Here is a 26,615-nt window from a genome sequence, read left to right on the forward strand (position 1 = left end):
GTCCATGTATCCCTGAGCAGCGACAGATGGCCTTGAACCCCTGATCCTCCTTCCTTCTCCTTCTGAGCACTTTGATTAGAGGCATGCACTGGGGTGCCCAGTTTGTAGGGTTCTTGGTCGAGCTCAGAGCGTTGTGAATTCTAAGCAAGCATTCTGACTGAGTACTTCCGATCCTTAGTTTTGTAATTTGCTGGTGTTGCAGCTGTCGTCAGATTCATTTTTATCTGTAATGGCCTCAAGAGAAAAGGATCACTCTTAAATTCTCCTCTGCAGCTTCCTGTGACTTTAAGGCCCTTAGAGAATTCCACCACAAATTTAATTTGATAATCATCGTGTTTATCATTTTTTCTTTCACTCTTTGGTAACTGTCGAGTTTGTAATTTTTCTTTCGCTCTCTATTTTAGGTTCATTTAAAACTCTTGAAATGAAGGCATCAAAGCCTGGCTGGTGGCTCCTGGACACAGAGATTGGAGAAAACCAGATAGCAGGCATGCAAACGCCCTTTCTCATCATAGACAAAGGTATCACCCATGTGGTATTTGTTGGTGAGGGGATGCCTGATAATAGAAGGTTTCCAGTTTCCAAATATGTGATTCTTGCAAATGTCTGAGTCTCATCACTCTGTTGTGACAATGACAAAATGAGCTTTTTCTCTGGCCATTAAAAACATAACAATTTATCTATAAAATCCTAATAAATGGGTCAAGTATTTCATGACTGGGGAAAACAATAGAAAGTGTACTTCCTCATGATTTTTGACCCAGGTAAAATATATGTAGGAAAGTCTTCAAGTTCCTAGAGTACAGCAGAAAGAGAAACCAGGATTCGTTAGTAACGGGTAGTCTATCCATCCATCCATTGTCAAGCCTTGCCAATCATCTGTTGACTACCAAACTCTGTGCTCACATCCAGGTACCCACTAGCTGGCATTTCCTTCCTTGAGCAAGATGTAAATAACCTTGTAATCTCTAGGTCAATGACCAAGAGTACAGTCTTATGAATAATAGTGCTTAATATCAATAATTTGTTTTAAAATCCAACCAGATAAAAATCAGCTTAAAAATATTTTTTAAGACTCCAGTTATTTTCTTTCTCCTGTGGTAGTCACTATTTTAATAAACACCAATCTCGCTGAATGCTTATCACTTTCTAATCAGGTATATTAAAGTCACTATCATAAAGGTATGTGAAAACAATCTCTCGCCATGAAGGTTTTTCTTGTTATATATATTTTCTAAGCAAAAATTATTGATTTTTGTTTTTGTTTTTCATAGAATGTAAGATGCCAATGGGACTGAGCACTGGTATCATATCTGATTCACAGATTAAGGCTTCAGGACATCTGAGTAAGTAGTAATATAAATAGCCTGTGACTGGCGATACCTACACTGTGCAGTATGCAACTCATAAAGCCATATATGATAATCTGACCCTGGACCAGTTCCCTTCTCTAGGCTTCCATCTGCCACAACTTTAATGAAATAGCTCCATTTGTGGTTCTCCTCAGGTAGAGAAAGAAATATAGCAGGAGCTAAAATCCTATTAATACACTTACCATTTCCACTCCGTTTGATGTGTAGTTCCCAAGGGGTCTTCTCTAGGAAACACCAAGAACTCAGCATTGCTGATATCTCTACCTAGGTAGCCCATAACTCTGCAGGGATTTGGCAGGAAGTAAATAGCTTAATCGTATGACCTTGTGATCATTTCCCAAACTCCATTTATCTTGCCTAGATTGGCTCACACACATAAACTCCAGGCAGAATCACAGGGTTTTATCATCCAGGAAAGACAGTCCTAATGCTTATGCTAGCCATTCATCTAGTCAAGAAATGTTATGATCAAAACATCTCTTAAATTTATTCATTCTGCCCCAAATCCCTTCCTGAGATCTAGAGGTCATCATCAAGAGTATAATGAGGCTCCCACAGATTCCTCCCAAATCTTCCTGTTTGTAGGCACACTCAGCAGTAGCCATATCAACAGAACTGAGAAAACACAAACATGACCTGTGCACAAGAAAGGGTGGATGATGGTTTACAGCTGACTAAACATGGTCTGGAGCCAAGATTTCATCACTGAGGACTGGCTTGGTAGCTCATGCCCATGCCACCTGCCTAGTCTCCTAACTATAGTACAGATCCTCCAAGGATCTGTTTCTTTGCTGGACTAAACTTACTTGAGAAGTTGATACTTTTCTATTAAAAAATAAAAAAAAAAACAAAAACACTTCAAGCTAGACATGGTAGTCCATGGTTGAGGTAGAAATACTGTGAGCTTGAGTCTAGCTTAGGCTATATAACAAGGCCTTCTCTCAAAAAACAAATAAATTCATAATTCCCTTTTTCTTTTTTGAATTTAGGTTACTGGGAGCCCAAATTAGCACGATTAAACAATGGTGGCTCATACAATGCTTGGAGTATAGAAAAATCTACATTAGACTTTGCCTTTCAGTCTTGGATCCAGGTATGTCTTACTAACCAGAGAAGACTGACTGTTATTATGACAACAGTGGCAGTGAGTTGGTAGTTTCTTGCGATGGCGTCGAAGGAAAGAGCACTCCGTGGTGGCAGGGACCATTCTCAGCACTTTGCTTCCTTGTATCAACCTCGAGAGGTGGCTTTAGTGATTTTTCATCTAAGACAGAAAAACCCAGGCAACGGTGTCAACGACTTTCCTAAAGTAAAGCACACCCATGCCTCAAATGACACTCAAGTCCAGATGCGCTTTGCCCTACTATGGACCGTGCCTCGCCATTGTGTGAGTTCGCTAAGACCTTGGGCATCGTCCAATGCTAATGAAAGCTGATTATAGCGTGGGTTATGGCAAAGTGTGACTCACTGACAAGGATGGTTCTGTTTACTGACTTGGCTGTGTTGCAGGTGGACATGCAGAAGGAAGTTGTAGTCACAGGGATACAAACCCAAGGTGCTAAACATTACCTAAAGTCGTGCTTTATCACGGAATTCCATGTGGCTTACAGCTCTGACCAAACCAGCTGGCAGATCTTCAGAGGGAACAGCACAAAGAACGTGATGGTTTGTGCATATATTTCTGGCTAAATCTTAAGACTCACCCTGGGGTTTCCAGTATCCTTTACAATTATATTTCAGGGAGTTTGAAATGTGAATGGTTTTCTAAGGGTCCTGAGAAGTAAAAATGGCAATATGTGATAAGTCTATATATTGCAAATTAAAAGGACACATAGGGCTACTAAAACTTCAAATCTCCACAAAACTTGAGAGGAAAAACTCATTTAAGCAAGCACCCCTACAAAGTACTGTCAGGTGGTATATACCAGAGTGTCTGCCCTTGATCAGCACACAACCTATCTAGAAACTGCCCTCCAAGAGTTTTGATTTCACTATCATATTTTATTCTGTTCTTTATCTAACATGCCTTAATTTATGGTGATTATGATTACTCAGGGAGGCTCTGAGGCAGTGTGATTTTCAGGCTGCTTTAAAGGACATGCCTGAGGACTGGTGTACTCCTGCCTGGTCCTCCATGAGCCCAACCAAGAGTCCTAGATCATCCCCTCGTTCCCAGCCTCCTCCCCGAAGAAAAATATCCAAATACAGAGAGCCTGTCTGCCATCCTTAGACTGACCACCTTGAATCTGTTTCTATTGGTAATTTATCTGAACCATTTGCCATATGCTACTTTTTCCTTTGCTATCTCAGCTATTTCTAATAGTGACACATTTGTAATGTAGCTTAGATCAAAATCACTAAAAATCTTAAATTACAGTGCTTATAAACAAGTAGCGGGAGAGAAAACACAGACAGCAGTTGATATCATACTTAAAGGATTTTCACATGAGGAAACTTGTGAGGAACTTCCATGTGTGGTTTGATTGTTTTGTGCTGTTTCTAATTTTAGTACCACAGCAATGGAAGACTTGTGAAATAAATCAAGGAGCATTCTCTTCCCTTCAGTGCTTAGGATGAGATTTCTAAAATGGGTTTAATTCCTTCATTTGGCAGAAATCACCTACAAACCCACCTGGACCTGAAAAAAAATCTCTCTGTGGGAAATACAAAATTTTTAAATTCAATTTCTTTCATTAATAGTTTGAAGATTATTCGAATCGTCTGTTTTATATTGCACGAATTATGATACATCCTGAGGCTCTTAAAACATGACTTGGCCCCTTCCCTCTAAGTTATTGGTCACATGTGTAGACTCTGTGGTATCAATTGTCCTCGGACGTCCTCCCGACATCCGCAGGGGCTGGAGCAACATTGCCTGTCTCATCTCTGATATCCTAATTTTTCTCTTCTTTTACTTTCGGGTCATTCCTGCTGTGGTTTTGCCAGTTCGTTTTTCATCGTCTTCAAGCACCAGTTCCTTTATTGATTTCCTTCTGTTGTTAATTGTGGTCAATCTCACTGATGCCTACTCTTGGCTTCCGTTTTAGCTGGGCAGTTTCTGGTACTTATGAGTCAGGAAAAGGGAGGTGGGGCAAGGCCTGGTGACTGCCAGGTAGGGGGTCAGAGTCCAGGTTCTCACTGGGCACCTTAGGAGGCATTATTTTTCTGGGCTGCCAGGGAGGAGTAGAGTTCCACACTGGCTTCTCTTGACAATGCTGAGGGGTCTGTTTGTTTGTTGGTTTGTTTGTTTGTTTTTCGAGACAGGGTTTCTCTGTGTAACCTGGTGCCTGTCCTGGATCTCACTCTGTAGACCAGGCTGGCTTCAAACTCACAGAGATCTGCCTGGCTCTGCCTCCTGAGTGCTGGGATTAAAGGCGTGTGCCACCACTGTCTGGCTGAGGGATCCTTATTAGGATCTGCAGAGACAACATCCTGGGCTCCTATTTTGGTCTTCTCTAATACCCTAGGATGGTTCTAGTTCCTCATCAGTCCCAGGAACCCTTCAAGTCTAACCCTTCATTACATCTGTTACCCCTGTGCTGGAGTGTGTCTGGGTTTTGTTTCTTTTCCTGTGATAGTTGGCTGGTATTCAACAGTTATCTAGAGAGATTGTTGCCCTCTTCATCTCTAAGCCTGGGACATCTGAAGTAAACAGAAAGCCTGGTGGCCCCAGGACCTCCTCGCTGTTCCTTATCTCTGAGAGGCTTAGCTGGTCTATGCTGCTTTCTTTGGCCATCTTCCTGTCTACTTTTGCTTCTTTTCTGTATAGTCCCGGGTTTCTGGCTCACTGTAGCGGGGGGGGGGGGGGGGGGGGGGGGGTATAGGGAAAAGTGCATTGGTACCAGTAAACTTTTACTCAAAGTAAAAGCATCCACAATCAGTTTTTTCAAACCAAACTGAATTGATTCAGTTCTCATGAGAGAACCCTACAAAACTTGTTAGATGGGTATTTTAAAAAATACAGTGTTTGAGGTTGGGGATTTAGCTCAGTGGTAGAGCACTTGCCTAATAAGGGTAAGGCCCTGGGTTGGGTCCTCAGTTCTGGGGGAAAAAAAATACAGTGTTTATAGAGAATTGCTACTAATGCTTTCCCCTTTCCCTCTAGGATTTTGCTGGCAATTCAGATGCCTCTACAATAAAAGAGAATCGGTTGGACCCACCTATTGTGGCTAGATACATTAGGATACACCCAATAAAGTCCTATAATAGACCCGCCCTTCGGTTAGAGCTGCAAGGCTGTGAAGTGAATGGTAAGGGCAAGAAGCACCACCTTCTCATGCCCCCTCCAAGACTCGAGATTTGAGTGGTGTGGGAGACTAGAATTCTCAGAGACCTTCAGTGACTTAGGCTACAGAATTTTTTTTTGCAAAAACACAAGCTCCAATCAGGGATACTCTCCACATGATCTAAACAGAGACTGAACATGTTTCCAGTAGTCAGGAGGTAGGCATCACCTCACTAAATGATGTCTAGATGATGTGAGCACCATCGTGGCACATCATGGCCCTGCAAGGAAATGGTCTAGGTTGGAATTGTCACCATCAACCCATTTTCAGTGAGAGCTTCCTGACTCAAAGTCCCCTAAGGCCACTCAGATTTTAATGAAAGAGTCATATCACTGGAATATTTTTGGAGTTCAGTGAATGTTTTTTACTCTGAACCTGATTTCCAATTTCTGAAACCATGAGTGTGCTCTGTGTTCTGTTTTGAACCCTGTGTAAGTACTTGAGTCTTTTCAAGCTTCTTTTTTTTTTTTTTTCAGGGATGAAATTCGGCTTGTGATCTAATAAAATCTGGGTCATAAGAAACAGTCATAACAATGGTCTACTGACTGTTCTCTGATTTTGAAGCAATGTTTCTCAGTGTCTCTAACTTTCAGACACATAGAAAATACTATCATTTGGCCAGGCATTCTGAAGTAAAAGACTAAAACAATTGGCCAGTGCTGGACTGACCCAGGCCTCAGCTGACTGCTAAAGAAGTCAGTAGGTGAAGCCATGTATAGTTAGATGCTGTGTCATGCTCTTGTAAGCTATAGGATCTTGCCCTGAGGTAGGGGAGGAAGCCCTGACTCACCTCACCATGAAGAGAGCACCTGAATTTTGGAACCAGTTTCTTACCAAAGCAGATAATGTGGCACTTGACGTTTGTGAGAGATATGGATCTGGACATTTGCCAGTATCCCAATACTAGTAGTGTATGACTGCCCCACAAAATGCAAATTTTGTGTAGGCGGGATGACTCCATGAAACAGTTCCACAAGTCATGGGAGTTTTGTCTCCATAGTTATAGTGTAAATGATTGCTTTGTCCAATCATGTCTATCTAACCTAAAATGTGAAGTTCCATTCTGTTAATTTATTGAAAAACATTCATTTTCTACATAAGAAGCATTACTTTTTTCCTCCACTTTTGAACTTACACAGGGAGCAGCACATGTTCCTTTTAGAATTTTTTTTCCCCATGGAAAAAGCAAGCTATAGCTTCAAAAGACTGTCTGTGTTTTTCAGAGAAAAAAAAACAAAACAAAGTAGTATTAAGGCAAATCATCAGCTAGCCTTGCTCACTAGGTAGGTTTCCTACACCAAGAGGTCAGCTTTGCTGCCTAGCATGCTCAGATTATGCCTTGGCAAAATTCCAAAGAGTGTATGTGTTCAAAATTTTGAAAAGGAAACCACGAACGGTGGCATCCAAGGCCCCACTACATCTTCTCATCAGCTTCTGTTAGAAGAAACTGGTTTTTGTTTATTTGTTTGTTTATGTTTTGTTTATGTTTTTTGTACAGCTATGCATTGTTCAACAGCAGGGATCAGTTCTTTGAAATGCATCTTTAGGCTGTTTTGTTACCATGCAAACATCATAAATGGTTTACACAAACCTAGACAGTGCAGGCCAGTCACTCAATGTGGTTTCTTGATATAACATGACGCTGTTCCACAGTAAGCTACTTTTTTATAAGTAGAAGACACACATTCGAAAATGATCTTAAAAAGTATAGTAAGTACCAAAGCAGTTGCACTGTAGCTTATTATTGACTATTATGAATCGTACATAATTATATGCACTATACCCCTACACATGTAGTAGCATAGTAAGTTGATTTATATGGGCACCATCACAAACACAGAGGTTATGTGTTGCTTATGACAACGATGATATCACAAGGCATCAGCACCATAATGGGACCACTATTGTCTATGTGGTCTGTTATTAACTGAAATGTCATTTTGTGACATGGAGTTTTCAGAACTACCATCTACCTCAAAGCAAAGACCGACACTTCCATGACTGTCTGAAGATGGGAGCACCCATACTTAGGATACAGTATTTGGTGATATACTGGCATTGAATTCGGTTTCCTGTTCTCCTGACTGTCTTGTATTGGGCAAACTATTGTGTCTTGCTACACTCTATCCTCTTCTGTCAAATGAGCATGAGTATGAGCATTGAATAGTATATTTGTAGCACCAGAGTGCTATTTGCACTTGAATTGAACAAATGTTCTTTGTTTTGACTGTTTTGCTGTGTCCCTGGGAATCGTATTTCTTGCCTCCTCTGTTGCAAAATGCAATGCAGGGACTATTAGTCCTATGTAATTAATCACATTACTTTCCGCTTGACAGGATGTTCCACACCACTGGGCCTGGAAGATGGAAGGATAGAAAACAAGCAAATCACTGCATCTTCCTTTAAAAAGTCATGGTGGGGAGACTTCTGGGATCCCTTCCGTGCCCGCCTGAATGCCCAGGGCCGTGTGAATGCCTGGCAAGCCAAGGTGACAGCAACCATATAAATGGTGTTCTCTTGCCTTCCAAAAACAAACAATGACCACTTACCGTGAGCCCGGAGCGTGAGATTCTCAAGTCCCCGGTCTGAGAGTCTAGCATGACTTGCAGAATCAACAGCAGCTCTAACCATGGCTCAGAGGAAAGTCACACAGCTTCCCTGTGGTTCTTGGTCTAGCTTTGATTTAAAATAGGAAGGGATGGCAGTTTGCAAAGAGCTAGATAGTAAATATTTTAGGCTTTCAAGTAATTTGGAAATTTATTCTTTTTGTTTCAAGTAAAATGTATTAGTGTAGCAGCCATTTGTTAAACATTGCTATGAATATCAGGGGGGGAAGCTAAGTAAGTTCTCACCCTAGAACAGCAAGGGACCTAAGAAAGCATATAATGGTTGTATATGATATGGAATCCATCCGTAGAAATTAAATTTATTAAGTCGGCGTACAAAGTAATAGGTTTTATTGTGGCATGTTCATACATGTGTCTCATTGTACTTTGTTCTCAATCATTTTTCTTCAGCACTGCCATCCCCTGTCATACATATTCTGTTCCTCTCTCTTTAGCCCCTCTCCCCCATCATGATCCATAACAGAAAATAAGAAACCACAGGGAAGACTTCTCAAAGACAGGGACTCCTAAGGGAGCAAATGGAAAAGCTTTGTGCATTTCTAAACATCCTGATCTTAACAAAAGAAAGGCTCAACATCTTCCTCATTTCAGTGTTTTGTTTTGTTTTTTAATAATTTTCCCAGGCAAATAACAACAAACAGTGGTTACAAGTCGATCTGCTCAAAGTCAAGAAGATAACCGCCATTGTCACACAGGGCTGTAAGTCTCTGTCCTCTGAAATGTATGTGAAGAGCTACAGCATCCAGTACAGTGACGAGGGCGTGGAATGGAAACCCTACAGGCAGAAATCCTCCATGGTGGACAAGGTACAGGATGCCATGTTGGGCAAAGTGAAAGCTGTGGGAAAGCTGTTTCCCCCAATGAGGCTCAGCAGCATCTCGAATCTGAAGATGCTGATTATGTACCACTCCCCCTGGTCTTCTGGACCCCCATTCTACAGGTGGATGCTCTTAGCAGAGGGACCATTTGTATTACTTTTCAGACTTAGCCACCTGTGAAGTGAAATGGGGAGGGACAAAATGCCAGGGGATGCAGTGTGGCTTTCTCTGACTGAGAGAGATGGTGAACCTATCCAGAAAAGCTTCTGCTAAAATAATAAAAACATTGCTGCAGGTAGACTTGCTGCTTGTAGCAAATCAGATGCCCGAGCCCACAGCTTCTGTGTGTCACGTTGCTATTAAACAGAAAACATTTGGGAAGACTGCTCTTCTGGTGAAATTAACTACTCCGTTACATTCCTAAGTCCCGCTACCTTCTTCCAGAAGTAAGGCCAAGGAAATGTGCCTAGTGAGTCAGGAATGGGAACGGGGCTAAAACTAGTAGGAAACACAACCCAATGAGGGGGACTAATTAATTCCAATTCTAATTAATGCTCAGCACTGAATAACTATGTGCCCTGTCCTCACTTTTAAACCCCTGGCGGTGCGTTTTGTCTTGTTATAGCAGGCTGTCCTCACACCAGGGTAAACCCCGCTGCCATAAAGAGAGGATGGCTTGTCACTGTTGTTCGTACAGATCTCAGGGGACTTCCTGAGGGGGAAAATGAAAACAAACATGAACAGTGGAGGAGAAGCACACACCAAAAAGAAACTAAAATAAAAACCTCAAGGGTCGTATTTATTTCAAATGTCCATGACAGCAAGTTATTTATTGGCATCCACTAGGTGACCCTTACTAGGTGCTTGCCATGTATTTACCGACATTTTCAAATCTGTACAACTTGTGTGATGAAAAGCCTTTGTTATTCTCACTCTGGTAATGAGGCAATGGTGTGCAAAGGAACGTAACAACTTCTTCAAGGTCACACGGCAACAAAGAAGCTAAAGAAGAAGTTTACAAACCCTCATGTCAGGTTTATTTATTTTTCCTAATTTGATACACATCATTAATAAATGAGCATCTTTAAGGGCTGCTCCTGGCCAAACTGGCAAGTGGTTAAAGTTCCCTCTGTGCCCTTCTTTCCGGCTTGTGATTTAATAATTAACTAATAATGATAAAAAAAATAATTGATGACTGACTTTGGTATAAGAGGATTTAAAAAAATGAGTATGAAGCATTAATGCCCATGATGCAAATGTTGACAATTTTTGTCATGTTTTCCTTTCAGATTTTTGAAGGAAATAGTAATACCAAAGGACATGCGAAGAACTTTTTTAACCCACCCATCATTTCCAGATTTATCCGCATCATTCCTAAAACATGGAACCAAAGTATTGCACTTCGCCTGGAACTCTTCGGCTGTGACATTTACTAGATTTGAATACCAAACAGGGAAAGAAAGAATAAAAACTGAAGAAACTCCTTAAGGCCGAAACCATTTAGAGCAGGCAATATATTATGGCTACTTTAAATGTTAACAAATTTTCTGCTAGTATTTTTTCTAATAGAGAATAAAGTTTATATAAGAAGCTTTTAATATTAATTCATGGCTGCCATTAAGTGAGGTGGCAGCTATTATTTCTTCACTAATTTGAATATAGATGGGAAAATATTAAGCACCAGCAAGAATATGACTGCATTTTACTCTGATTAAAGATGTTATATAATATAATAGTTATATAATGGAATAATATGGTTCACTGTAATAGCACTTTCAAATCCTGTAGACATTAATAAAAGAGATATTACTTTCAGAAACTATTCATACACCTAGAAAACTTTTATTCTTATATTTTTATTTTAAAAACAAACTATAATTTGTAAACAATGGAGACTAAAATAGTTTAGTTTTTTGAGAATAGAGAAAAAAATCTTGCTGTAATGAAGTGAGAATGTAAAAGATCCTGTGTTGAGCTGGCTTCGTGGCCAAACAGGAGAGCTTTCTGGAAAAACTTGATGGCTTGAGTTCAGATACCCAGAGGGGAGGGAGAGATCTGATTCTGAAAAGCTAGCCTCTGATTTCACCATGCAGCTGTGGCACATGTGTGTGCCCACGCCCACGTACAAGCACTAATAGTAAATAAAAGATTCTACAAGCCCATCTTTCTATGTTACCATGAGTCTTCTAATTTTCTATGAGCAAAGACACAACTGAGCATGTTTCTCACATTCCAGTTGGACTTGTAAATCTGCCTTGGCTGTGTTTGGGGCAGGTTGCACCTATCGATGTCCAAGGGTACCAGCCATCAGACATTAAATAAAGCCCAAATAACCTAGGGAGACCTGGTCATGTGCCTTGGCTTGATCGAAAAGCTAGTGTTGTGTCACATACTGTTTCAAAACTTGGGTTCACCTAAGGGAAGGCCCTTACCTGTAAAGAAGGACACAGGGACTGTTGGCACAAGTGTAGCAGTTCCTGTTAGAGCTGCTCCGGGCCAACTTGGCAAGTGGGTTAAGGTTCCCTCTGTGTCCTTCTTCCTCGTCTCCCCTTGCTCGACAGCTTCTGTTATCATGCTTTTCTCTGAAAATTTGAAATCTGGTGGTGCTGCACTGCCTGCCAGTCTGTGGAGCCTTTCAACATCTACAAAGTTGCATGGGATGGACACTCCATACAAACAGGGTAGTCACTCAAACAGATAGTCAAAACTGTCTGGTTTTGTGAAATAAAACACCCCCAAAGCTTAAGCAAGAACTGTGCAAAATATACATGAGGTAAAGATAAGATAGATGGCTAATTTTACAGTATGTATGTATAAAAAAACATCCTTATGTATCACAATACAGATTTTCTAGATTAAAAAATTAATGGCAAAAACAACATCAAATTTGTTCTCTTTCACAGTGCTGTGGGTTCACAGGGCTGAGTTGGACAGTTTCATGGCAGGCTTCATTTGGTGTCACTCCTGTAGTTAGAGTAAAACCACGGCCTCAGCTGGGCTCCCAAGGATTGACATGAGTACAGAAATTGGAGTGGCAGTGGGGAGCAGGGGGGGGGGAATCTTTTTTCTCTTGCTATGTCTCCAGTTCCCACTACTTGGCTTCTGCATGTGGTCTTCCACTCAGTGTCCCCAGTGAGCAGCTGGTTTTTTATAGGGTGGTTCGGGTGTCTCTAGGCAAATGCTCAAATGCTAGGAAGAAGAGACCCTCAGTCTTTTGAAAGTCTAGGCTCGGAGCAGAGGCAGAGCGTCACTTCTGCCATGTTCTATCAGGTGAAGCAAGTGAAGAATAGGTGAGCCAAGATTCAGCGTAGGAGGAACTCTGTGGGGCGTGCATACCAGAAGGCACTGATGTTCACTGAGGGTTTCCTGCGAAACTACTACCGATTGCATCTTCCAGTGAGCCTTGTAGACACATGGGAGAGCGTTCAACATCCATAGAACAGTGGCTTTCTAGGAGTATTTGTATTTCTGCTGTGACTTTCATGTTGTGATTCGTGTTACTATCCTACCAAAATTTCTCTAAGATTTTCATTTTGTTAACAGCAGCTGAGAATATGAAATTAAAAAAAAAATCTTTTTTCCAAGTCTGGCCTTGTGGATTTGCTATTGATTCAAAAGGCCCTATGTTCAGACATCTGGACTGAGGTTACTGCTCAGCTGTCATCCTCTTGAGACCTTTAATTTTAGGATAAAAATCTAACACTTTCATTTTTTAATAAGCCCCATAAATTACAAAGATAGTCCTATGTATCTCTACTATACAATTAGATGGCCTCAGCTCTCTCTCTCTCTCTCTCTCTCTCTCTCTCTCTCTCTCTCTCTCTCTCTCTCTCTCTCTCTAGATATATATATATCCCTGGTTGTCTTGGAACTCACTAGACCAGGCTGGCCTTGAACTCACAGAGATTCACCTGCCTCTGCTGGGATTAAAGGCATGCGCCACCACACCAGTCTAGGATTTCTCTTGAAATCTACTGAAGTATAATTGGGGTAATAAATATTATGCAGTACCATAAGCAGGGGAATAAATGACAATGTAGTGAAACACTTAGTCTGGTTGTCTAGTCTATGAGATAAATAAGACTCCCAAAGAAAAGTAAAATTGCCCCAAACTCTTACTTATTAGTGTCAGAGCTAAACGCAAACAGTCCATCACAGCATAAAGTGGAAGTTATGATGTGCATAAGCCACGCCCTTAGACAGGTAGATATGAGGGTTAATTAGTGACACATAGTTGATCTGAAAAAAAATTGAGTACCAAGTAAATGTTAGGGCTATAAGTGACTTTGAAGTGAAATACAATTCACTTTTTGTCCTTCCCTGTGAAGTTGTTCAGCTTGGGTACCTGGTATATCCTCCTCTGACGTAACACAATGCACTGTTTGTTATCTCCTAACTGGTTGCTATGGAAAGAAGTGACTCACGGAGGATTTATGATTTGCAAAGAGAAACCAACAATTAAAACCCTAGACAATTATTAGTCACTCTAATTGAAAGTTGGGAAAGAATGGTTGAGTGCATCACAAAAATGAGAAGTCCCCAGCAAATGTGGGATTACTTCTTCAGAAGGAGTTCAAGTACCAAAAGAAACAATCATGCTACTTTTAAAAACACAGTTGACCAAGCATCATCTTTTGTGATGAAGACCAGTATAACAACTCAAGGGGGAAATGTTTGCCATATGTGAAAAATAAAATGATTGATAGATAGGACAATCACAGGGGATAGCTGGATGGTAACAAGACTTTAAAGTGTTTCTGCAAAGGCTGTGTCTCTGGTCCCTATTTAAACCGCCTTCAGTTCTCCTGCACTTTTCTATTTTTATAGTAAAAGAAAGCTTCTCCGTGTCTTAGGAATGGTGTACAGTAAGTTCAGATCCTTGCTTATTATTCTTTTCCATGTAAAAGCAAAGAGCCTTTATTTCAAGCTCCGGAGCTTGGTCCCTCTGTCTGTCCAACACTATGGTGAGAGCAGAGAGCCCCTTGCTTGTTTTTTATTGGCATGGAATTTGGTGACAGCCTCTGGTGTACCTATTTTCAGCTCCTTGCCTGAAGTACTTTCCCATGGTTGTGAGCCTATCACCGCTGTTCCCACTCTTTGTCCATGAGTTTGCTTGTGACAGAGACCTGTGGTATCACTCTCCTCATCTAATATTCTATGTTTGTAGACTAAGCTGGCCTCAGACCTGCCTGCCTCAAGCACTCATTGCTTTTTAATCGCTACTGTTTTCTACCTTACTTTTCCTGGGAGTTGGCATTCATATAGGGCTCCAGGATTTTCACAGAGGTTAACCCACAATTCCTGAGGCTAAACAAATGACTGCATGTCATGCCTGAATTTTTTAGTAGATTTAACTGACCTGATTATGTTTTTCTCAGGAATAGAAATACTTAACGTGTGTTTATATAGTGAGCCCTCAGGCCTTCTTCTATGAGATTCAGAAAAATTATCCACATAGAAAATTGGAAAAATTAAATGGAATTGCCTTGGTTAGTGTGCTTTTTCCGTGAAGAGATGCCATGATGACCAAGGCAACTCTTATAAAAAAAAAAAAAAAAAAAGCACTTAATTGGGGCTTGCTGACATTCCAGAGTTTAATCCATTCTTTTCATGGCAGCAAACAGGACAACATGAAGGTTGACATTGTCCTGGAGAAGCAGCTGAGAGTTCCACATCTGGATCATCAAGCAACAGGAAGAGAGAGACACTGGGCCTGGCTTGAGTATTTGAAACCTCAGAGCCCACCTCCAGTGATACACTTCCTCCAATAAGGCCACACCCACTGGTCACCCTGGTGACCAAGCATTCAAATTTATGAACCTATGGAGGCCATTCCTATTCAAACCACCACAGAAATTAAGTAAAAGGTTTATTTCAAGAAAAATTGGTTGTAAAGAGAGGAAATAAGCCAGGTGGTGATGGTATATGCCTTTAATTCCAGCACTTGGAAGGCAGAGGTAAGAAGATCTCTGAGTTCAAGGCCAGCCTGGTCTGCAGAGGAAGTTGCAGGACAGCCAGGGCCACACAGAGAAACTCTGTCTTAAAAACCTGAGGGGGAGTTTAACCAAAGATAAACTAGAAAAAAACTAGTCAGCTCAATAGACTATACTGTGCATTGTGAAGATCACATTTTTTTTTTTGCAATACACTGAATAGACTAGAACATTATGCACTATTGGCTGGTGGTGATAATATGGTCTGACAGTTCTGGATATTATAAAAATGTCCTAAATCCTCTAGCAGCTAAATTAGAAATGAATTGGGAAGCAAACACTCTTAACTAAAATTCCAGAAGATAGTTTGGGGCTATAGCTCAGTGAAGTCATGGCTACCTAGTACATGTGAGTTGCTAGATTCAGTCCCCAAGACAATAATAATAGTTATGATGATAATAATAATAATCCCAACACATTTTGTGTATGAATGAATATGTTTGTCTCTTATCTTGTCCCCAGAAGATTTAAGGTTATTGGACTGGGAAGAAGGCTGATTGGGTAAAATTATCACTATAAGACCATCATGACCTGAGTTTGGGTCCCCAACATCTATACAAAAGCCAGGTAACATGTGTCTGTAACCCTAGCACTGGGCAGGAAGAGGGGGTTTAGCCACAATGGTGAGCTCCAGGTCCAGTGAGAGATTCTGTCTCTGAAAGTAAGGCAAAGAGTGATAGAGGAAGATACCAACTTTGATCTCCGTGCACACACAGGTGAATGTACCCCCATACATGTGCACACACACAGGTGAATGTATCCCATGCATGTGCACACACAATTGAGGGTACCCCCATACATGTGCACACACATCTCATACACAAAGGATTTAAGCTTGACTGGAAGAAAACATAAGACACTGATAGCTAACATACTTTAGAAGTAGGAGAGAAAGCATGATTACAAGTCAAATCATAAAGAAGCTTAGAAAGGCTGACATGAAAATATAACTCAGTTCTCAAGAGTTATATGGCTTTCGACTTTCAGTGACCAAGTGCACCTGGGCAAATTGTTTAACCTCTGCCTCTCTAAGCCTAGGTATCCTCAGGTGAGAAAGAATATAGTTTGTTCTAACCATCAACAAAGAAAATGTAATTTATATATCCTTAGCCTTTCTGTAGATGAGCTTGGATTTAACAGAATCTTTTTAATAGTCAAAGCAAAAATAAAAACCTTATCATGAGTTATAGATGCACTGTTCCCAAAAATATTCAAAAGAAGCCCACTTTTCTGGAGACTGAAATTAAACATAATTTTCTCCCAAAAGCCCCTAGAACAAGGCCACCACCTGATGTGAACAGTGCCTCTAGGAATACTGTTTAGCTGCTTTCATGTGCATCCCTCAGGATCTGAACCCTTTCAACAAAACCCAGTTCAGTAAAAACAAAGCTTCAGAGGTCAGTGATGTGTGCTCTGTGTGCCTGGGCTAGAGCTTGGGGTCTCTAAAGTGAGCTCATGTTCATAGACATACTCCAATCATAAGTATTCCTCCAGTCATGGATTTGATGATCATTTGGTGGCACTAAACTCAAGACTGCATTCTCAACTGCAATGATCACATTCCTGCAGGTGTGCCCTCTCATCTCGTCCTAATATAAGCAAATGTTAAGAGAAGTCAGACGCTTTGGGGGAAATAATGGGAAATACATAATTTTACAAAATAGTTTTCATTAATCTAACTTTCTTCCTGCTACTTCAAAAAATATTATCATCCTATTTTGGCAATAGAATATTTTAATCTTTCACACTCAGTTTCCTTGTACTGTCTACACCCTGTGGTAGGGACATCAGTATCCAAGCATCATGTGCATACATATATTCTGATTCTTCTTCATCTAGTACACACTAACCATTTCTGAGAATCGACTTCTCTGAAAATGAATGTAACACACATAGATTCTTTCAGCTTGGTTAAAGAAATATTTATTATAAATAAGCTCAAGAAAAGACATCACAAAGGGTGGTTCTGACAGGACCTTCAGTACTCAAACTTATTTGAAAACCTCTAATGATGGGCAAATACTCTGCCACAAGCTCTACACTCAGCCACGCACATTTCGAACTCTTAGTTTTACTAATTCTGGTTTTACTAATCACATATGATTTTCTTTGGAATGCTTTGTAGCGTGTTACCAGACGCTTGGCACAGATTCTAGATAAACTGTTTCTCCCAGTTTGAGATCATGTGGACTATAACCCAGATGTTGAAATACAAATATAAGCTTGCTCCCCAAACCCAGTGTTTGCTCTAAGAAGTTACCATTCAACAAGATTAAAGCTTTGAAAACTAAGCCAGGTTTATAGTTAACCACCTCTCCCCCATCCTCTTCCCCAACACACCCAACTCCCTCACACTTTATCCATCTACAATGTTTCAACACTCAGTGAGTAAACTATCCCCAGCCCCCACTTTTATTTTAAGAGACCCTCTTTCAAAATAATTTTTTTCACAAATCCCTACTTCTATCTAAGGATCTACTGGTAATTTAAAACTTCTTGGACAAGAAATTAGTTTTCTTTAAGGGTGTGGCCCCTGATAGACTGAACACACTCCAGTGGATGGCCACACACCCAAGAGCATATGGCCATCACTCATTAGTTGGACTAGATGGATTTAAAAATTGAGGACTCAAAGTTAGGTGGGTATGAGATGAAGGGTAGATCTGGAAGGAGTTAGGGGAGATGGTGAATATATGAAAATAGAAAGTATAAAATTCTTAAATTAATAATTAAAAAACAGGGAAACAGACTAAATATGGAATTATGGATAAGACTGTAGCATTCCACTACTAAACTCAACAACTATCTGACTTCAGCAAACTAATGTAACCCACTGTGTTAAGTTAATGTCAGTCATTTATTTTTTAAGGAAAAAAATTAATCACTTTTGTGATGCATTTTACCAAAACACACTTTGCCCCTGTTTAGTCCCCAAAGTGCTGGTCTACTTAAACCTTTCCTGATGAGGATCTGCAGGACTTGCGATCTAAATTCCTTTGTGTGTGGAGAGCTATTCAGTTATCCCAATGGTTTTTGTGGGGTCTGCCAGTTCTTCCACCCTACCTCACTGGCCAGTTCCCATGAGCAAGCCTGAACCTTGTGTCCTCAGTGCAGACCCATGGAATGTTAGATGGAACTGGCTAGAAACTCCTGGAGCAGCTCAGCTCTAAAACATTCCCACACCAGCCACCCTCGGACCTCTTATACCACCAGGATCTCATACCTCTGCAGGACTCTGACTTCATGGCTTCACTTCCATGATTCGTCAGCGCTGCTTGCAATCCTTTGGACGACTCTAGTTTGTTAGAGTTACTTTCATCATCTTACCTCCTTCCAGGAGGAGGAAAAGCTCTATTTTTCTTCAACACCTAACTTTGCATGTTAGTTCTAACTCCCATCACTGCTCACAACTCAGAGGACTATTTCAGAAATATTAGGGTCTCCCAGTGGTAGCAGTACACTTCTATATATTTGTCAAAGCTTACTGAACTATACACCTAAGCTTAGGTGATTTTTACTCATTGAAAATTATACTTTAATAAAGTTGTTAAATTTTCTTCTCAAAAACAGAAGACATCTGAATTCCCTCTGCTCCTTTCTCCTCTGCTTATGAATACACTCCAGCCTCTGCAAGAATAAACAGAACACAAGGTAGAAGAAAATTCACTCTATACCCGTTGTCTGCACATTTAAAGAACTACTACTTGATTCTCACATTTATCATCAGTACTTGTAGAGGTTGACCCATTATGGTAATTAGGTAATAGCAGATCACATATTTAAGGTTAATTTTTTTTTTTTTTTTTTGGTGAGGCGTTGTGCAGAGCATTTAAGATGGATGGTCCTTATTTTGTCCTTTGTGCTTCCTTAAAAAGTAAATACTTTGCACCAGAGGAAAACTGAGCATTTAGGAGGGAGGATGGGTGGACCTTAACCCGAGCTACCAAATGCTACAGTGGTGGCTGGGTTCTGAACCCACTCTTTCTGGTGGTTGCTTATCACTAAGCTCTTCATTGTAAGTCACATGACAGTGTCTCAAAAAATGGGATGGTAAGATACAGAATAACCAGTTACTATGGTTCCATATATTTCCCTCCTTCTTGTGTAAAATTTTCGGCTTTATGACTTGATCACATCAAACAGAGGTGGCAATGTAGTTCCTTTGGGAGAGTGCTTGCCAAACATGCTCAGGGCCTTGGGTTTGAACCACAACTCCATAGTAGAAAAAGAAAATGAGTGGTGGGAGAGAGAAGAAGAGAGAAAGGGAAAGAAATGAAAAGAAAAATACTCCTTGGCAGGATAAAGAATTGAAGTCCAATGGTCTGAGTGAAGCAGCAGCCACATCCTAGGTCTGTACATCTTTTCTCCTCACCCCCTAGTGTAGAGACGGAACCTGACACCCTACACACGCCAGTCAAGTACACTACCACTGAGCCACATTTCAGGCCCCATGTAGGTCCTTTTTATGTTTCCAAGCATGAAGGGCTTCTGCCTTAGAATCCTGGAATATAATGAGAAAAGACAAGGTTAGAAATACAGAGTGGTATGAGTTGTCAGAAAATGTATGAATCAAGATAAGGGATTTCTGTGATCTAATACAAAGACGGGTCCTTTAACCCCATGGGTACATAATAGACTCTAAAGCTGGTTTCATCTACAGATTTTTCCACTAAAATAGAATAGCTAGGCCGACTATGGACACAGAGTGCTTCACTTATGTATTGGTGTGACATTATAGATCTACAAATGATCTTCAAAAAAGTATTAAGATTGAAGGCAACCCATGAGAACTCGGAAGTTTGTCTACCAACAGACTTATTAGATAACTCCTATGCTCAAAATACCAGAGTAAACACAAGAAAAGAGAAAGAGCACAGCTGGTTCTTAGACACACACACACACACACACACACACACACACACACACACACACACCAAAAAAAAAAAAACCACATACAAACCTGTACTCCCAACACTCTGGAAGTTGAGGCAGGTAGATAGTGATTTTGAGGCCAGCTTGATCTACACAAGACCTTCTCTCAATAAAATATAATAATAATAATAATAATAATAATAATAATAATAATAATTAATAATACTATAACAACAACAGTAATAATCATAACTTGTAAAATAGGAATTCATGCATCTGAGGTCTAGAAATTATTTACCTGACAGAATATGGCAAAGGCATGCGTGTGGCCTGAGTAATCATGCCCCATAATAACTAAAAGTCTCCCTCACTCTTAAAGATATCCTCGGCTGAAACTCTAACCAAGATTCCTCCTCCTCAGAATCAGGACCAAGAAAATACACAACGGGAAATTTTCAGTTCTGAGAATCAGTATTCAGACTGAGGTTCAGGAAGAGTGTGCCCTTACCAGTCTCTTCTCTCTGGGAGGACTTTACATAGAATTGTCTGTCACAGGAGCCACAGGAAGAACCTATAATGGGGAGGAGAAAATAATAAAGTGTGCTGGTGGGTTTGGTGTGCTTGTCTACTGTGAAGAGAGAAAGAGGAGAACGCCAGAGCAGAAACATCTTGATAGATACGGCCGGTCTCTGTGGTGCTGGGAATGCCGATGCACTTGGAAAATCTGTTCCTTCAGCTGAATGGTTTGCCATGATTATCTGATGGGAGACATCAACACGCCCTTGTTTTGGTTCATTCTGGTTTCTTGTGACTCATTCTCATGTGACCGTGAATGCTGAATTTAGAGGTTATCAAAAGAGCACACTTACATCGAACATCGTCATAGAAAATAGGACTTAACATATTTTCATCCAGAGGCTTGGTACGGTCTTTTAAAAAGAAACAGAATATCCTAACAGAAATTATTTCCATACATGGCTTGGCGAGCAGTCCTGTCCATACTGATCCCGTCTGAAACCAGTTCTATATGGAAGTCTGTCTAATGTGAAGTCATGGAGAGGCTGCCTTAGCTGAGTCAAAGGGGATGAGTCCGAGCCTGCCATTTTGCAAGTGACTGACTGTCCTACCCCTGGGAACTTCCAAAGAACACACCCTGAATTCTGGGTCACATCAGTGCTAATTGTCAGAGGAAACCCAGCAGGAGGGCTAAGATGGCCAGTGAAGAGCTGGTCGGTCAGCCCTCTCCTGATTCAGCTCTTTTCATCCCTTTCAAACCCGGCTCGCAGTGCGCTCCAACCCTCTGCTCTTCTCATCCCTCGGGTGGGGAGCCTCTGTGCTTGACTCAGGGGTGAAGAAGGCGGTTGTGTTAGTAGGAATGGGAATACCAATGGCACGTGAGGCCCGCAAAGGTGCCAGTCTCTCGTCATACCATGTCGTGTGCTGTTGAGCTGATCGATTCCTTTTCCAAGACGCGGTGGATTCCTACCCCTGGGATACAGTCTCCTGGCTGAATCCATAGTGGAGAACTTTACAGCTGGGGGCCTGGCAAACACCGTCTAGTGCAAGTCTCATGTGAGAGGAACCGAGGGTGCAGTATACAGCCACTTGTCCACAGGCATGTGGTCTACTTGACCTCCTGCAGCAGGAACTTACAGTTAAGTGTCTCCTCATCGGGTTGCCTGTGGCTGAAATACCTCTCCTCCCCAGATTAGTGTGCAGAGACTTCATGACTCACACTACCCATCTGGGTGGCCCGTAAGAACAGTGTTCCTAAGAATATAAATTCCATTTTCTTATTGAATCACAGAGGTTAACCGTGTTTGTGATAAAGCCCTTGGGTTGGAATTGTTATATGCCAGCCTGTTTTTAAACTTCAAGGAAGATTGCTACCCATATGGCTTTGGGAGTTTCAGGAAAGCTAAAAGTTTTTAGGAAGGGGAATTTGGGGAATAGTGGGTGGGATGGAGATGGATTTTTCTGTGTTCTATTCTAGAAAAATGCCAAAATTTAGTATGAGCACAGCTTCCCAAAAGAGGGATTAGTAAAAGCCTCATATCCACTTACTCTAGAATCCCCACTGTGGTTGGCCCATATTGTTTCTTTTGCCATTGGCCATCTACTCATTTCCACCACATTTGTGCTGGGTGTCAGTGGATATGGAGATGGGTATGACATCTGTTGCTGGAGATTTTATAGGTGGATGAAGGCTGAGAGACAATCGTTATAATAAAGTGTGAGAAGTATAGTAGAAGTTAATTCATAGTCCCAAAGTAGAAAAGAGAACAAGTGCCCAAGGAGCCGGGGAGGAACTGATGTCACATCCACTCATTTATTCAATAAATATAAACTGAATGCATGAGCACATTGCTAAGCACCATTCTAGAGCAGCAAGTCAAAAAGAGTTACTGCTTCCATGGGGCTCTTATTTGAGTGCTCCCTGGAGGAACATGAAAAGGAAACATGTTTGCAATCATGCACATGGAGATGGGTGATAAGTGGGGGGAAGATGAATAAAGTGGAGTCTAAGAGCGAAGTGTCTGAGATGGGTTAGTGTTCTACTTTAAGCAGGATAAAGTACTAATTAGACATAGGGGCTGGAAAGATGGCTCAGCAGTAAAGAGCTGCTCATCCAGCGGACCTGGGCTCAGTTCCCAACACCCAAACTGTGGCAACAACCATCTGTAACTTCAATTCCCAGGGATCTGATGCCCTTCCTGGCCTCTGAGAGTACTTCGTGCACATAGTGCACAGACACATATGTAGGCAGACAGCCATACACATAAATTTTTTAAAAACATAAAATAAAATAATTATGCATAAACTGAAAAGCAGTCAAGGTGAGTATCTAGGAAGAGAGTATTGTGGGTGGAGGCAGCAGCAAGTGCAAATGTCCTGAGGTGGGAGCATGCTTAGAGTATTTGGAGAAGGATGAAGAAGTCCACATGCCTTTCCCAGAATAGGAAGATGGAGAAGAAAAAAAAAATCTATCTATTATCTATCATCTATCTGTCTATTTTATATATATATATATATATATATGTATATATATATATATATAACCTGTCTATCATTTATCTATCTATCTAGATATAGACACACACCAGTGGGGGAGAATGGATCAAGCAGGGCCTTATATGTTACTTTGGTTTGAATTTACCTGCCAAAACTCACTTGAAATTCCCCATTGTGAGGTATGAAGAGTTAGGATAAGGTGGGACCTCTAAAAAGTGATTAAGTAATGAAGATTCTGCCCTCCATAGTGGTTTTATCTAGTCACAGAGTAATGGATTGAGTTGAGGGGCTATCTCAAGAATGGGACTGTAATTTTAAAAAAGTTTGGTCCTGGCATTTGTGTGTGTGTCCCTGGAACAGTCTGATGTCCCACACTGCCTCGGAAGTGCAGAGTCCCCAAGCCAGCAGGGAGGACTACATCAGAAGCCAAGCTGACACCAGTACTTTGCTCCCAGAACCATGAATGAAATAAACCTCTTCTCTTGATGAATTACTCAGTTTGCGATTTTGGTTCCTGAAACAGAAAAAAAAAAAAAAAAAAAAAAAAAAAAAGGACTAAGACATTGACCATAGTAAAAAATTTAGGATTTAATTCTAAATTTTATGGGACTGCATTGGAGATAACTAAACAGAAGAATGATATGGTTTATTTAGGCTTTAGGAAGACACCTATGGATGCTGTGCACGTGGTGGAACTGTTTGAGATTGAGAAATGGTGGCTGTATTCTAATTTAGAAGTCAAAAGATGGACGAAGTTAGGCAGAGCCAGCGTGGAGCAGGGAAATGCTACCACAAAGTATATACTGGGCATGCTCCAGAGTACTTTCCCATAACTCCCTGGAGGTGTGACAATGCCCCTCCTGCTTGGTAACACATTCCCAGCCCACACAGGCTGAGCAACAGGTTAATAGGCAGCCCTTTTGTTAGGATGCAACATGATACAGCTCAACATGTAAGATGGTGCCTTGCTGACTACACACAAAATTCTAGGTCAGGTATTCAAGAAAAGGGGCGGAGATTCCCTGAGGAGTGGAGTAAGCATCTTGCTGCAAAGTATAGTCTTCTAGGCAACAATTTTTGTCAGGCTACAACTTGCTTCTGTGTGTGAAAGCCATGACATTTCAGGGACACAGCCTACAGTGACTGATTCACGACTGATTTATCATATGAGTCCTCTGACCATGGTCTGTCTTATGAAACTAAGTACAATGCCTTAAACAAGGGGTTCTCAACAAAACATGTTGAAGGAATAGATTGATATGGAAGATTGATATTCTTTGTGTTCCCAGCTGTAAATTGGGGTTGGGGATGTGTAGTTTTAGATATCATACTTATAGAACTGTAGTAAGAATCTAATACCCAGGAAATAAATTTGAAGGCATTTCAATGTGTTGTTTTCCAGAACTACATTACAGTATGGAACCATCCCCCCCATATGCATGAGGAATCGGTCCCAAGACTCACACACACTATGATTCTTATAAATGGCCTACGCACATCCTCTTACATGCTTTAAGTCATCTCTGAAATATTTATAATATTCAGTACAAGGTAATGCTATGTAGACAGTTGTTAACCTATGTTGTTTAGGAAAAATGAAGAGAATTTGTGCCTATTCAATACAGACACAATTTTTATGACTATTTTTTTTTCACGCAATAGCCAGATTTATTCAGAGTCCCAGACAATTTATATTCTGAGGGTTAAGAAAGGTCACATAAGTAAAGTTCTCATGAGTTCATGCTATACACAATTACAAACAAAGACAAGACACATGTGGGAACATGCTTTTCCATAGAGGCAGATAAAAGATAGTTTAAACATTTAATTGAAATAACAGCAGCAAGCAATAATGAGTAATTTGAAGTAAACTTAACTCCTATCTGCTACAGGTGGGAGGAGCATCAAAGGTGTGGTGGAGAGTAAGTTCTAAAGATACATTCTGAAGACAGCAATTTCTTCAAGATGCTCCATCAATAAATGCCTCTGTGGTCAAATAAAAAAAAAGAAAAGAAAAAAAAATGGGGCACATGTCAGACTTCTTGCTTCAATATGTGTGTGTAGATCTGGTAAATAAAATACCCGAGAAGATATGGGGAAAAAAAGTCTTGTGACTTCAGTTTCGTCAAAACACGGAATTGTTTTTATGACTATTTAAAACCCACGGTTAGATGAAACCATGGGTGTAGAACCATGCAGAGGGGAAACCGGCTACATATTGAAAGTGAAGAGGTATAAATTAGGAGAGGGAACATAAGGGGTTGTACGATGTGGAACAGCATTAGAGTATATGCGTGTACAACCATACACTTTTTTGAGTTTGTTTCTGACTCTCTTGGTGAGTCTGGTAAGCTGATTTGTATTTCTTGGCCTCAAGTTTAGTAAGCTTTTCAAAATGGTCAGTCTATGATTATATATTTTTTTAACCTAATTCTATTATTTATACTGTAAAACGCATTTTAAACTGGGCCCAAAACATTTTTCAAGCTTTATCACACCTCATTTCCCTTCTCTGTTTCTTCCTTTGGAAGTGGCGCAATGAGCAAGCCGATCTTAGTTCTTCCTTTTGTTATAAAGTCCCGCGGGCTAGGGATGAGACTCCATGGTAGAACATGTGTCTAGTATATGTAAGGCCTTTGGCTTATTCCCCAATACTGATGAATCATTCAAGAAATAATAAATAAATAAATAAATAAATAAATAAATAAATAAATAAATAAATAAATAAATAAATAAATAAATAAATAAAAGTCTGTGTGACACAGAATATGCCTCTCCGGCCTGCAACAGGCCAAGTGTTAAAAATGCTTGACTTGTTCACACTTTTTAGGTCACTGCTTGCTCATTAAGTTGCCCTGAAGGTTTGCAATGAGTCACATAGAAAGCATTAGAATCAAGATCTGCAGAGGAGCATTCATGCTCTCAGATTCATTAAGCTTCTTCAACTTGCTAGTTCCTGTGCTAGATAAACAAGAGATACCAACACAAGGTTTCTGGTGTCAGTTCAGTCATATTTTCAGTAAAATCAAGTTAGGGAATATGTTCATTTTTTTTCATTCTCCTTTGCCATATCTTATATTAATGAGTTCTCTTTCTTAGTAAAGTTTTCTCCTTGTCACCTAAAGTACTCATGTGGTCTTCCAGACTTTGTAAATTATGTCCTTTTACGTCATTTATATTTCTATCATTTGTTTTTACATGTCTCGTAATATTGTTTCAAAATTTCTGGGGATGTATCTCAATGGCAGGGTGTTTGCCTACCATACACAAGGTTCTGGATTCAAGTTCCAAGAGCATAACAAAAAGAATGCTTCAAACATGAGCAGATAGACAGTTTTTCTCTGTTATTTATTGAATTACCATTATTTTTAATTGAACAAAATAAGTAAATTCTCATAAACATAAAAACCAATTTTTACATCCCCTGTTCTGTTTCATCTTATATCTGTTTACTCTGTTTCAAATTGATTTGATTACAAAGCTTTTAAATTTTGTTTTGATATCTGATGAGGCAGAACTCTATTAGTAATTTTTCTTTGTATGATTTTACTGACTATTCTTGAACATTTTAATTGTGCTTTATAAACTTTAAGATACTTTTGAATTCTTAATTGAATATTTCTTGGGTCCCTGT

At 40.3% G+C, this 26,615-nt stretch overlaps 1 protein-coding gene across 1 annotated transcript in view; it reads left to right on the plus strand.

The window, feature by feature from the left end:
• F5 (coagulation factor V) overlaps positions 1-11,266 on the plus strand; it is a 76,224-nt gene extending 64,958 nt beyond the window's left edge. The window contains exons 18-25 of the mRNA XM_006974763.4: positions 405-521; positions 1,275-1,346; positions 2,363-2,466; positions 2,883-3,038; positions 5,479-5,623; positions 7,996-8,147; positions 8,910-9,092; positions 10,394-11,266. Of these exons, the coding sequence (XP_006974825.3) occupies positions 405-521; positions 1,275-1,346; positions 2,363-2,466; positions 2,883-3,038; positions 5,479-5,623; positions 7,996-8,147; positions 8,910-9,092; positions 10,394-10,540 (1,076 nt within the window). The 3' untranslated portion in view covers positions 10,541-11,266. The remainder of the gene's footprint in view (positions 1-404; positions 522-1,274; positions 1,347-2,362; positions 2,467-2,882; positions 3,039-5,478; positions 5,624-7,995; positions 8,148-8,909; positions 9,093-10,393) is intronic.
• Positions 11,267-26,615: the final 15,349 nt, after the last annotated feature.

This window comes from Peromyscus maniculatus, chromosome 11, assembly GCF_049852395.1.
Source record: "Peromyscus maniculatus bairdii isolate BWxNUB_F1_BW_parent chromosome 11, HU_Pman_BW_mat_3.1, whole genome shotgun sequence".
Taxonomy (NCBI): Eukaryota; Metazoa; Chordata; class Mammalia; order Rodentia; family Cricetidae; genus Peromyscus; species Peromyscus maniculatus.